We start from the raw sequence: 13,710 nt of genomic DNA on the forward strand, positions 1-13,710 counted from the left end.
CCCCTTCCCGTGACCGGGGCACCCCGTGGGGGGCAGACCCCAGCCGCGCCCACCCGGGTGGTGCAGACTCAGCGACGCCAGCCCGCGCCCGCCAGCTCGCAGGCGGCCAGGATTGTTTTCCAAGACGTTATCTCTCGCCCGAGTTAATGTTCTTCTTCTGTTGGCGGCCGGAACACCAGTCCCAGGAAAGCCCTTGGTGGGAGCCCGAAGCGGCCAGGACGGGCGCTTGACAGCGTCTGTAACCGAGCGTTGGCCGCGGTCTAACCGGCCCCTCCGCCCCTTCCCCGACCGGCCGCCTGCGCGCGGGGAGCTGAAGGCCGTCATCCAGCTCAGCTTCCCGGTGCTCGTGCAGCTCCGGGCGGGCAGGACCCGGGGAATCCGGGACGGAACCGGGCCGGACCGGGGAGCAGGACTGCTGAGCCCGGGAGGTGGCTGAGGCTCTGTGGGTGCAGTGAGCTGTGCGCGCCCAGACGCAGGGAGGGCCAGGCGGGTCTTCAGAAGCACCCCGAGGGGAGAAGTAAGCACCCCGTTTGCTTTCGGTGGCTTCGCCCCCTTTCTCTCCCCTCCGTGCCCCCATCTGAGGCTGCTCTCGGTCCAGATCCGCTTATCTGGCTCCAGGGCCAGGGCTCCCTCCTGCCAAGGAGTTAAATAAACACGGAAAGCGAGAGCTCGCGTCCTCCTGTAATCCAGATGCTGTTTCCTCGAAACCACAACACGCTCAGCTCCGGCAGATAACAGGCCCGGGACGTGCCTCCGCCCCCTCGGGCCAGCGGAGGACAGCCCCACCGGGACGCCTCGCCGGACCGGGACCAGTCCTCCCGCCAACGCTCTGGCTGCGGGGAGCCCCGGAGGGCACGAGCGGCCGGGAGTGCCGGCATCTGGCCCCGGGCTTGGGCCTCTCTCCGTCCCCCGCCCCCTCCCTCGCCCCCCGAGGCCGGGCGGAGGCGGCTGCATCGCCTTCTGCCCTGGGAGCCTCTGATGCGCTCAGCGGAAAGGCAGCTTAGAAAGGGCTCGGACGCCTCTGTGCTTTGGAGCGGCCAGGAGGGCGCGGGCTGGTCCCGGCCAGCAGGTGGGGGCACATCCTCCCGCCCCCGCCTCCCCCGGGCCGGGGAACGGTGCCGTTCTGGGAAAATCTGGTGTCTTCAGTGCAACCTCCAAGGACTGCCAGGAGGAAGGCCGGGCGGGGGTGTGGGAGGGTGTCCTGAGAAGGCATTTTTAGGAGCCCCGTGTCCGCCATGCCCTCCAGGACCCAAAGCAATAAATACATCCCGCCACCCCCCAGGACAGCCACCTTCGGCCCATCCGCCCAGCCCCGCCAGCCCCGCCCCAAGACCTCGGCTGCAAACAAATACAGCGAACTCTTGGGCTTTGGCACCTTCCCAGCCACATCTCCTCCTGCGGCCAGAAGACGAGGTCTTTCTCCTCCCTCTCCCGGCTTTTTCTGCCCCACCCCCCCCCTTCCTCCGCGTCCTCCTTCCTTCCCCAAATCGCTGGAAACTTAAGACGCGCGGCGGCTGCAGGTGCGCGCGGGCGGGCGGCGGGGCCGGGGCGAGCCTGGGACCGCGTGCCTCGCGGGCCTTGATCAGCTGGGCGCGCGCGCTGAGTGACGGCGCCGTTGCCATGGCAGCCGCCTGAGCGGCGCCGCGAGGACAAGGCTGCCGGGCGGCGTGAATGGGCGGCGTCACGCGCCTGGCGCCAGCGAGTCTGCTCCCGGCCCCGGCTCCGGCCCCGCCGCGGCCTGGCCCGCGCCCGCCGCCGCCGCCAATTCATCACCTGTCAGGGATCACTCGGGGGGTCACGGGCGGAATGGACACAGCTGTGAGAACAAAACCGGGGGGTGAAAGCCAGCGCTCCCCGTCGGGCCAGATGTGCAGGGAGGACCTGGAGGCGCCCCCTCCCCCGCAGGCTCCCCCGCCCCCATTCACCCCCCCCACCCCCCGTGCATCGCGCGCGCCCTGCCGGGGCTGCTTCTGATTAACGCGCGGGGTTGGACACGCTGGATCGGCCTGGGCTGGACCCCGAGGGCCGTGGAGGGCCCCGGAGCCGGTCAGGGGGACTTCCAGGGCCGGCATGTTGCTTTAAATGGGGGGGCGCTGTCCCCACCCCCCACCGGAAGCCCTTCACACCTCCCCGCCACCCACGGATCTCGCCCATGCGGGTGCTCTCTGCAGCTGGGACCATCTGAACTGTAGAGGCCTCAGGTGCAAAGCCGCGGAGCGCCCCACTGACAGCCTTTCTCTGCTGGTAACCCACCCGGAAATGCCCAGGGCCGCTTCCCCCCACGAAATGTGATTTTTGAGTTTATTCCGCATGGGGCTTGCGAGACAGACCCACCCGAAGCCCGGGTCGTCTTAAATCACTAACTCACACAGCCGCGGAACCCCTCAAAGGATCGTAACTGAGTGTAGAACCGGGCAGCGTGCCCACGGGGTCGGTTTAACACAGTCAGGCTGGCTGGACTCGGACATGGCAACTAGAGAAAGACACAACCAGAAAGCTGTCCCCATATTTAGCCATTTTACTACCTCCGGGTACAAGCACGATCCTGGGAGAAGGCCCTGCCTTAACCCACCGCCGGTGTGTGAAGGCACAGGCCCGGCTCTCGCATCCGCGCAGCCCAAGAGAGCCGCGCTGTTGCGGGGAGAAGGAGGCTGGCCCGGAGGTCCGCAGACACACGGCGTCCTTGGGAAAAGCTAGGAATGCGTCAGTGCCCCAGAGCTGCCATGTCCAAGAATCACAAGTAATGATGTGAGGATCTCAAAGATGTTTGTTGACGTTGGCTATTCTTGTAAAATAGTCCAAGTATCACATCATCAGGCACCAAAATAGTGTCAAAACAAAATCTGTTCCACTGTGGCACGTATGTGACAGGAACACATGCGCACAGAGTCCCTCAAAAGGCTGGAGCTGCGGCGGGGGGCTCGGGGGTTCGATCGTTTCCAGGCGTCATCCCGGAGGAGAGATTGTTCATGCAAAGCCGCCAGGAGCCGGGATGCAGGCGGCCTTCGCAGGGCCCGGCCCTCCGCAGATTCCCTGGCGGGTCGGGAAACCAGCCGCCTTCATCCATCCTGCAGAAGGAAGCGGCTGGGTTTTCGGAAAGTGCACCCCCTCAGCACCACCCACTCGGCCTCCCCGAAGAGAAGGCCAGGGGCAGGCCCTTGGCCGGCCTACCAGCCCAGGAATTAATTATTAATGGGAGGAAAAAATAGCTCCCTCCTTATGAAGCTTTGCTCTTTCTCCAGTCCTGCCCCCTTCCTCTTTTTAAATGCAAAGGAGGTGGCAATCAAGACCAAAAAAAAATAAATAAGGTTCTTAGAAATAGGATGTGCTCTCGGTTTTCCAGTTGATTGTATTCTGGAGAAGTCTGATTTTCAAAACACACCACTGATTTACCGTGGTCTTTGGTTAAGCTGGAACTATGAGTGCATTAACTGAAAAGTATGTTAGTAAAGAGCCACACACTTTTTAAAGATTTAGACCACATGAAGGAGTTTTTAAAGATTTACAGGAGAGAAAAAAAAAGGAAAAATCGGTACTAGTGTTGAAAGATTCCAAGCCTCACACAGGACAGAATTTTTAAAAACTACAATGTGAAGATGACGGCCATTGGCTAGAGCCACCTACCTGTCACACAGCTTTAAAAATACCGTAGGTCCTGGAATGTGACACCAGAAATCACTCTTTGTGCATAATTAATTACATTCCTCTGCCACCTACGCTGCAGGGCACAACAGACCCGCTGCCTCAAGGGCGGTGTATGTAAATACAGCTTCAATATGCAGATTATCCTAATGATTTCCGATTAGGAGGGTCATTATAATAGTTCTGCCCAGTTCTAGAAAAGGCCCCCCCGGGAGCCGCCTCCTACTCAGAGCTCCCGAGATCAGCACGGTTTCCAGTCTGCAGGCGCACGCCTTTCACCGAGTCTGCAGGAACGCCTCCCGCGTCGCTGGGGTGCAGGATCCCGCACCAAAGCTGAGTGCCCGCGGAGTGTTTATTTTTCCCACAGCTTTTCCTTGTCTGAAGAGCGGAAACTCACTCTAGAGACGCCCCTTGTCCGTGGCAAACTTAGGTGCGTTTTCCCTTTGTGCAGAAATGCTGTCTCTCTGAAGGACCATCCCTGGATCGCAGGGAGCTGCGTCTCCCCCTCTGCTGCGCAGGACTTGCCCCGGGCGCGGGGAGCCCAGGGCTGCGGGGGGCTCCGAGGCGCCGGGCACACCCTAGGGGCCAGGGTCCTGCCTCGCCGTGGGAATTAGAATTAAGATGCGCATTTAGATTCCTGGGGGGCCCCCTCCCCCACCGTCCTTCGCTGCTCCCCTCCTCTCCCCTCCTTCCCTCTCCCCCTCCCCAGCCCTCCCGCCCGGCGCCTACTGTACTCTATTTACCACCCCAGCTGGGCTCGCGCCCGCCCCGCCCACTCCGCGCGGATTGGCTGCAAACGCGGAAGAATCGAGCCCTCGCCCCGCGCGCTGGCTCGCCAATGGAGGCGCCCGCTCGGCCTGATGGACGTGACGCCTCCCACCAATGGGGACGCAGGGAAGCTGGACCGCGGAGCCCCGGCGAAGGCAGATAAAAGCCGCCCCGCCGCGCTCGCAGCTTCATTCTGAGCGGATCCGGGTGCCGAGCGCTGGCACCTTGGCAGGCGGCGGCGGCCTGAGCTCCAGGGCAGCCCGCTCCCTCCCGGTGTCTTCTTCCTCCCCCGCGATCAGCATGAAAGCCTTCAGTCCCGTGAGGTCCGTTAGGAAAAACAGCCTCTCGGACCACAGCCTGGGCATCTCCCGCAGCAAGACGCCGGTGGACGACCCGATGAGCCTGCTGTACAACATGAACGACTGCTATTCCAAGCTCAAGGAGCTGGTGCCCAGCATCCCTCAGAACAAGAAGGTGAGCAAGATGGAAATCCTGCAGCACGTCATCGACTACATCCTGGACCTGCAGATCGCCCTGGACTCGCACCCCACCATCGTCAGCCTGCACCACCCGCGGCCCGGGCAGAGCCAGGCGTCCCGGACGCCGCTGACCACGCTGAACACGGACATCAGCATCCTGTCCCTGCAGGTAGGGCTAACCCCCGGCGCCGCCGCCGCGCACGCGGGCGATCGCCTGGGCTGCCGCGGGCAGACCCGCTGGCCAGCGGCTGGAGTCGGTGACTTAGAGATGAGCTAATTAACTTTATTTTCTTACAAATGCGCTGTCGATTGAGCCGTGTGTGCAGTCGCCGTTAAGTTCTGACATGTTAATGCATCTGTCTTTGATCTGGATTATAGCAAAAACGTGTTTCAGGGAACTTGCTGTTCTAGGAACTACTTTAGAGAGAGAGAGAGAGAGAGAGAGAGAGAGAGAGGCCTTTCTCCTCGATTGTCTAACGCCGTGCCTTTCGTCCCCTTTCTCTCGCAGGCTTCTGAATTCCCTTCCGAGTTCATGTCAAATGACAGCAAGGCGCTCTGTGGCTGATTATGGTGAGTGTTAGCGTGTGGCTCCCGCGGGTTCAACTGCCTCTTGGAGTTTTTTTCACGCGTATGTGCGACGTACTTGTGTGTCTGTAAAAAAAATGTGAATGTGTACTTCGATGTAGGTAGGAAGCTGCTAGTGCTGGTGACTCAAGATCACAGGACATTTTCCTTAAAAAAAAAACACTAAAATTAAAAATGAAATGACTTCCTCTGAAGGCGGTCGGGGAGCGTGTGTGTGGCGTCTGCCCGGAGTGGAATGCCCAGGCGGCCTCCTGGGCGGCCCGGTGCTACGAGGTACTAACCTCCGTGTAATTAATCTTATCGCCACAAATTCCGCAGGGATCCTCCTTCCCGAACCCAGGCCTGTGGGATCGGCCGGCAGCCTCGCTGCCCGGCGCCAGCAGCCAGCCCTGTGATGTGGGATCCGACTTCCCTATCTGTTCACAAGGGCTGTTTCCAATCAAATAATTGTTACAAGAAGCAGACAGGCGCCTGCGAGCGGCCGCTGGAGATCCCAATAGGCGATTGCGGCGGGACTTGTCCCCGGAGCCTCTGCTGTTTCAATGTTTAATTTGCGCTGTCGGGGCTGCATCTGGACGCCAGGGTTTGCCCAATCCCCAGTGTTTGGTTAAATGTTCAAACGGCGGCTTCCTCCTGGCGCCAGGGGCGGCCTCTGCCCCGGGCGGCCTTCTGCTAACCCGCCTTCCTCTGCCATCTTTTGCAGGTGGCCAGGACTTCTCCCCTTCGCTTTGCACAACAACAAATCCACAGGAACTTATTTTTCAGCCTCTCGCGAGGAGGACCGCGCGTCGAATGGGCCTTTTTAAACCGTGGAGGCAAGACTCGGGGGGGATCAGCCCTCTGCCCCAGGGTGTGTGTCTGGCCTGGCCTGTGAGAGCGTTATTTATGAAAAAGACTTTTCAATGCCCTTTCTGAAGTCGGAAGGTTTCTTCGTATACTCTCCCCTCCATGGGGAGCGAACACTTTAAAATCACAAGGAGTTGCCCAATTTCAGCAGACTTTGCCTTTTTTCTCAAAGGTGGAGCGTGAACCAGAAGGATCCAGTATTCAGTTACTTAAAAGGAAGTCTTTTGGTCAGAAATTTACCTTTTTGACACAAGCCTACTGAATGCTGTGTATATATTTATACATAAATATATATATACATATATATATTGAGTGAAGCCTGGCGAACTCTTTCACGAGTTTGCTTGTACAGCGGCAGAGATGCCCATTTCTGCAGGCTGCGTGTAATGATGTACTCGTTCACGCTAAACTTTTTATAAAAGTTTAGTTGTACACTTAACCCTTTTATACAAAGAAAATAAATCAAGTGTGTTTATTGAATGGTGATTGCCTGCTTTATTTCAGGGGACCAGTGCTATGATTTTTACTCTGCTATGTTATAACTGAACCCGAATCCATGCAAGCTCACGTGTATGTAGACTGTGTAACGATGATAATAAACCTTGTCTGGAGTCAACCCCTGGATTCTGGGTGGTTTTTCAGAGCTGGCTCTCCCTCTCTCTGGCTCTCCCTCCATTTGATGTAAGCCTCTCTGTCCCCCTCCCACCGTCCTCAGCCTTGGAGTTGGTGTGCTAAGAATCTTACGCAGCGGTTCTCAACCTGTGGGTGGCGACCCCTTTGGGGGTCAAACGGCCCTTTCACAGGGGTCGCCTAAGACCATCGGAAAACACATATATAATTACATATTGTTTTTGTGATGAATCGCTATGCTTTCATCATGTTCAATTTGTAACAATGAAATTGGGGGTCACCACAACATGAGGAACTGTATTAAAGGGTCGCGGCGTTAGGAAGGTTGAGAACCACTGAATTCTTACGGGATGTGTGGTCGGGGCTGAGAAGGTTACACACACGGAGAATTCCTCCGGCGCCTGGGCTGAGTTTCGCACCGAGACGGAGTTGCTGTAGGGGGTGCCCAGGCCGGGGGTGCACAGGAGTCCGAGCGCAGGAGATGGGGGGGCAGGAAGGCCCCTCCGGGTCCCGTTGCTCCCGGTGACCGTCCCGGGAATCAGGCTGTGCCCGGGCCCAGAGCCCGCCTGGCTCCCTGCACTTCCTCCACCTGCCGCCCAGCTCGGGAGGAGGGGCTGGCCTGCCCTCGGCGCAGGTGGCTGGGAGCTCGCCCTTCACCCTTGACTGCACCGGGCCGGCCGGCCGGACAGACAGACGCCCGAGAAGGAGAGAGGGAGGGGGATGAAGGAGGGGGAGAGGGAGGGGGGGAAATGCCCGCAGCTGTGGCCCAGCCCTCACGGCCGGTTTGGGGCTGTGACGCGCAGTCAGCGCACAGGTGGCTCTGGCATCCCCAGGCCTTCAGCAGACTCTCAGGTTGGGAGGCGCTGCCCTGGGGGGCGGGGAGGCTCTGGAAGGCCTGTCCGAGGTGGGGGGACCTGGAGGAGGAAGAGGGGCGCCTTGCAGGGACAGGAGTCTCACCTGGGACACTCCCCAGCCCAGCCCAGCAGGTGTCTGGGTCCCCCAGGCCGGCGCCCCGCAGGTGAGCCCGCGCTTAGACCGGGCGCGTACCAGGCCGTCGTCGTTGTTGATAATCGTACCGAGAAGCAAACTCTGGCGCCCCCGGACGGGGCGGTCACCCCCACCGGCCGCCTGTGCTGCGGGGCTGGGCCCCCGGGGCGAGGGCGGACGCGAGCGGAGAGGACGGTCGCTGCCCCCAGCCCCGACCTTCCTCCGGGACCAGCCCCGACCTTCCTCCGGGACCGGGGACACGCGCGGCCGCCGCCTCGTCGCTCCCTTCGGCCTCTGACCGCGCACCGCGGGGGGGACGGGCGAGCGGGGGGCCGGCGGAGGTCTGCCAGGCCCTGGCCTCCCCGGGGCGCACGCGGCGAGCACCTACCTGCACGGCCCCGGGAGCCCGGCCGGGGGCCACGCGGACGGGACGGGACGGGACCGGAGCGGCGGCTGCGGCCGGGAGAGCGGCGCCTGTCGAGGGACGTTCCGGCGGAGCGGCGCCCGGGTCCGGCGGGTGGAGGCCGCGCGCCCCCTGCTGGCCGCGAGGAGGGGCGGGCGGGCGGCGTCAGAGGCGGGGCCTCGGCGCGTGGGGCGGACACGCGGGCAGGGTCTCCGGGATGGCCCGGGCGTCCCTCCCCGCAGCGCGCCCGTCGCTTCGTGGGCGACCCTCGCTGCCTCCCTCCTCCGCCTCCTCTGCAACCGGACTCCACACCTGCGCTGGGGGGCGCCCCGGATTCGGTACCTGCACCTGCGCCCCCTGCGCCCCCTGCGCCCCAACTGGATTGAGGAGCCGAAGGAAAGCCAGGCCGCCCCCCTCTTTTCCCCGCACTTTCTGTGTAACTTCATGTTTCCTGAACCGTTTGGCCACGCCAACCAGGACCCCCCAGGCGAGGCTACAGGGTCAGAGGGTGGGGGGGGGGGGGCGCCCTTGGCTTGTCCCCGGGGGAAGGGCAGGGCCCTCCCTGCAGGATGGCTCGGCTGCGGGCGGAGGCGCAGGGAGAGCCCTGCGTGGTGAGGCGGGGGCTCGGCGGCTTGTTGGGAATTTTACTGCCTCACCTGGAGGTGAGCGTCTGCCAGCCGGTGTGCTCTGCGCCCACCTGCGCAGGATGCCAGGCCCTGCTGGCTAATGTTTCACTTGACCCGGAGCCGCCTTCCTTATCTGGGTTGGAGTCAAGGTCACAGCAACCTGAGCGGGTGCTCGGGCAGGTCAGTTTACACTGCATCCCAGTTCCCGACACCGGCCCGGCCTGGGAGGCGGGCAGCCAGGTGCTCCTCTGCAGAGCGGCCAGCGGGCGGGCTGCCCACCGAGCAGGGGCTGCTGGGCGGAGCCGGGCATGTAGGGTTCCTGAGGGCCCCAGGAGCACCCGCCTGAGCCTGCAACATCATCAGGACGGTGGAGAGAAGTCACCTGAAATTTAAGTTAATTATTAAATAATAAGCAATTTACCTTACTATTTTTAAAATGTCAATACCATCCGAAGCAATCTACAGACCCAATGCAATCCCCGTCAAAATCCCAATGATTTTTTAATTTTTGCCAAAACAGAAAAATCCAAGAGTGACTGGGAACCCTGGGGGCTGGATGGGAGGGAGCTGGGCGCTGGTCCCTTGGGAGCTGCGCGGAGGTTTGCAACCGCGTGAAGCAGGACATCGGGGTGAGACCGCCGTGCGGGGTGGCAGTCCCCACCACAGGGCAGACGAGATGCGATCGCTCGCCAGCCCAGGAACAGCCAGGCAGCCTGTCGGCTGAACTCAGGATGGGAGAATCCCTGGAAAGTGCACAGGCACAGGTCTGCCCTCCTGGGAACGGGGGTGCCACTCGCCTAGGAAATCCGAATGCCGACACATTAGCATAAACACCCCAAGGGCTTGGCCAACCCAGAACCTCCTGCGAGAGAACCCTCCGTACAGAGCACACACAATCCTCACACCAGGTAGCCTGTGAAAACGTACATTTTTAATCCACTGTGAACCAACTTGCCATGGGAGACTCGGTAGGGACAATGAAGAGCAGGATCGGAAATGAAAGAACTATAAAGGCTATAAACAAGGAAGACTAAAATAATTTTTTGAAAAATCAAAGAACTAATTGAAAACATAAGAACAAGATATAGTGGCTGAAATGGAAAACTGAATGCAGGGGTTAAAACCCAGCTTAAAAAGGACTGGAGCCTTTTCATACACCAACAATGAACCAATGGAAGAGGACATTGAGGAAACAATTCCATTCACAACAGCATCAGCGAGAATACAGTACCGAGGGTGAACCAAGGAGGTGAAAACAACAAAAGGCTCTCAAAGAAATGAAAGCAGCACAAATGGAAAGACCTTCCCCCTCAGCGGCGGCCTCATGCTCCCAACTCCTTCCCGGTCCGTCCTTCCCTCCACCCCAGGGGTGTCGCCCGCTTTGCTGCGAGTAAGCCCCCAACCTGACCCGCCAGCGGGGCCCAGATGTGCCCCCTCCTTGGTCTCCGCCCCCCGTCACCGCAGGAGAGGCCAGCACCGAGTCCCCACCGGTAGTGCGATGATCCGCCCTTTTAGAATAAGGTCTTAGTTTTAAGCACTTTTCTACCTGCAGCCAATGCCATGACTTTTACAGATAAAAGTCTTCTACGTACGTTTCCCCGGTTCTGGGAGAAAGTTCTTAAAAACTCACACGTCCCTTTGAAGTTCTTACGTCTCATAAAAGAAAAGAAACCCCACAGACACCGCGCCAGCGGGCACGGGAAAGGCCACTCTTAAGGTCCTGATTTTACCAGATTTCGCCAAAGCCTACGGGGAAAAGGGCTCATCAAAAATGCCAACTGGAACTGGAGTCCCCAGAGTAAAATGCTGAAAGGAGTGAGACATTTCAAATGTAAGTCCAGCCCAAAGCGGCCGAGAGGACCCGATGTGAAACCCTTTGCTGGGAGGGTTGTCTGGCCAGGCGTGTCGAGCCTGGCCGTGCCCCGACCTCGGCTGGTGGGGGTCGTCCCCAGGGAGCTCCTGCACCTGCTGGCAGTCATTCTCGCTGTGGGAGCTCCCTTCTCTGGAGGAAGAACTCACAGGCTCAGAGTCTCGGATTTAAATAGAATTGCAGCCGCGTGCTCGCTCTACATCGCTGTGTGACAAAGTTCCCCAAAGCGCAGCCGCTCCAGACGACGAATGGTGACCACCTGGCAGCTGCTGCAGGTCGGGAACCAGAGTGGCTTCGTGGGGAGGTCTGGGCTCACCCCCTCCAGAGGTGCTGGGGGGCCGTGGCCGAGGTCTCACTTCCCTTGACTCGCAGCCTCTCCACGGGCTGCTCCCAGGGCAGCTGCTCCCCAGAGGGAGGCGGGAGAACGCCCAAGACAGAAGCTGGAGTCACTTTAGACACCACCCCAGAGAGTGACGTACCAGCACTGTGGGTCCCAGAGACCAGCCCTGGGACACTGGGAGGGACCCCAAGGGTGTAGCGTGTGAACAGGAGGGGGGCCACAGGGGTCTTCCCATCAAGAACTTGGGGTCCTGGGGAGGGTGAGATCAGAGCCCGCCCAGGTGTCCTGACCGCCCCCCCCCCCCCCCCCCCCCCCGCTTCTGGTGAAAGGCAGGAGGCCCCCCTCTGAGCAGGAGCTAAAATCCACGACCCAGTTGGAAGTGGCCGACTTCCTGCCGCGGCCCTTGGAGAAGCTGGGGGACCGGGATGGAAATGCAGGGTAACGGCTGTGTGACTCCTCCGGGCGCGTCCTGCTCCGTCTCGGACGCGCTCAGCATTCCTCAGGTGCCGAGTCCTCGGTGTCGAGGGATTACACGCGTCCTCGTCAGTCACGGCCGAGTTCCTGCACAGTGCCCACCAGGCCGCGTTCACTTGCTTTTCTTGACCCAAGGAAAGGACAGCCTGTTCAGGGACCGCCCGTCACAGGACATCATCGCTCACCAGACGGTTTTATTTTTCCCAAATCTCACTCCCGGCTGATTCAGTGTCTGGCTGTCAGTGGAGCCCTGAACTAAGGTGAATAGGATTTCCAGGCCTAAGATGTCAGGGGTAATTTGGGCACAGATTAGAGAGAAGGTATAGATAGAGATACAGACAGCAAACCATCTTATTACAAGTTTTGGATTTGGGATCATTATTCTAGTAATAAATGGAGTAACAAAGTGTGGTCGCCAAGGATAAAATTCAGGCCCTCTTCTCCTCCCCACCCTCCCATCCCCAGCTGTGACATGCACACCGCTCGTCGGGGGACATATTTTAATTCTTGGGAACTTGCTCAACACAATCGCTAGTGCTCTTACTCTCTCATGGAAGCCATGCCCTCCCAGCCCACCGGCTGGTGGAATAGACACAAGGGGCCGTTTCCACAGTTTACAGGAGGGAACAGTCACCCTGAAGGTTTTTTGTTTGTTTCTAAATATATTTTTATTGGTTTCAGAGAGGAAGGGAGAGAGGGAGTAACATCAGTGATGAGAGAGAACCATTGATCGGCTGCCTCCTGCACGCCCCCTACTGGGGACCGAGCCTGCAACCTGGGCATGTGCCCTGACTGGGAATCAAACCAGGGACTCTTCAGTCTGCAGGCCGGTGTTCTATTCACTGAGCCAAACTGGCTAGGGCTCTTTTTAAAAAAAAAAAAAAAAAAAAGTTTTTATTGATTTTTAGAGAGAGAGGAAGGGAGAGGGAGCGGGAGATAGAAACATCAATGAAAGAGGATCATCATCCATGCGCTGCCTCCTGCACGCCCCCTGCTGGGGATCAGCAACCCTGGCTCACCTGCTGAGCCACGCCGGCCCAGCTGGAACATTTCAATCACCTGGAATGCCGTGTGGCGTTGCTCCATCTTAGTTTGATTCTGCAGTTACGATCCTTTATGGGCCAGGCATCTCCAAACGGGGCCAAGCAGAGGATGTGAAGTGACCAGAGAGTTCCCAGCCGTCCTGCGGGGCACGCAGCCTCGAACCTCGATGCCCGCCTGCACCAGGGGCTGGGGGGGCCCCTCTGGAGCCTGCACACAGGTGATGTCTGGGAAGATCCCCAGGTCACAACAGAAAAGCCTTCAGGGGCCACACAGGCGAAGGGTGAGGAGGCGGGACTGGGCCGGCCGGGAGGACCTGCACACCCAGGTGAGCCTACTGGTCAGTGCGGTTTGGGGCGGACCCTGGGGTGGGCCACTGTGCCTGCGTCCCCGCCCCTGACAGGTGCTGCCCGAGCGCCCGCTGGCCCTCACCAGGGCCGGCCTAGACGCTCCTGCCCTGCACTGCTCCAGGCAGGTCCATGTAAACAGGAGGGATGCAGGACAACGTAACAACAACTAAAGACACAGAAAGAGTGAAGAGAACCCAGGTACAAGCGAGAGGAAGGAAAGCAAAACTCAAAAAGAAAGTGGTTTCTTTAAAAATAAAAACAGTTTAATTTGCATTAACTATAACAACGGGCAGCCTATACTAGCACATTCTCAGAAACACAGCTTAGGCGATGCAAGAGCCAGGAACTGAAATTCCGACATTAAGCCCCCAGCGTTTCATTCAACATTTGCCCCAGCAGCCCCTCTAGGAGAGGGAATCTCAGGTCAGGTACTTACTTACATGCTTTTCGCTCTACGTGTGGGCTTCTACCTAAAATTCTCTAAAAGGAACATTTCACCAAAAACAACTCAAATTTAACAACTAAGAACCAAGAGCCTGTGGGGCGCGTGGCCCCTTCTCCCGCCGCCCACAGGCCGCTGACTGGCGCAGTCTCTTCTCCTCCCCGGCGTCTGGCGAGGAGCCAGTGTCGGAAGCTCAGCCGCGGTCGGAGGGCCAGGCTGCGGGCAGG

The 13,710-nt window shown here is 59.5% G+C and overlaps 1 protein-coding gene across 1 annotated transcript; it reads left to right on the plus strand.

Moving 5' to 3' along the window:
• The first annotated feature begins 4,585 nt into the window (after window positions 1-4,585).
• Window positions 4,586-6,300, plus strand: ID2 (inhibitor of DNA binding 2). Its single transcript, XM_070428643.1, has 3 exons — window positions 4,586-5,058; window positions 5,398-5,459; window positions 6,178-6,300. Exons 1-2 carry the CDS (start codon window positions 4,711-4,713, stop codon window positions 5,452-5,454), a joined length of 405 nt encoding a protein of 134 aa, XP_070284744.1. The 5' UTR covers window positions 4,586-4,710; the 3' UTR covers window positions 5,455-5,459; window positions 6,178-6,300.
• The last annotated feature ends 7,410 nt before the right edge of the window (window positions 6,301-13,710 follow it).

Source organism: Myotis yumanensis, unplaced genomic scaffold (genome assembly GCF_028538775.1).
Source record: "Myotis yumanensis isolate MYYU_CA2020_CCGP unplaced genomic scaffold, mMyoYum1.0.hap1 SCAF_11, whole genome shotgun sequence".
NCBI classification, from domain to species: domain Eukaryota; kingdom Metazoa; phylum Chordata; class Mammalia; order Chiroptera; family Vespertilionidae; genus Myotis; species Myotis yumanensis.

Bases quoted from the DNA above. Each gene is read 5' to 3' on its own strand.
- ID2 (XM_070428643.1), top strand. From the start codon at position 4,711: ATGAAAGCCTTCAGTCCCGTGAGGTCCGTTAGGAAAAACAGCCTCTCG. The intron at 5,059-5,397 runs GTAGGGCTAACC...TTTCTCTCGCAG, and splicing joins TCAGCATCCTGTCCCTGCAG to GCTTCTGAATTCCCTTCCGA.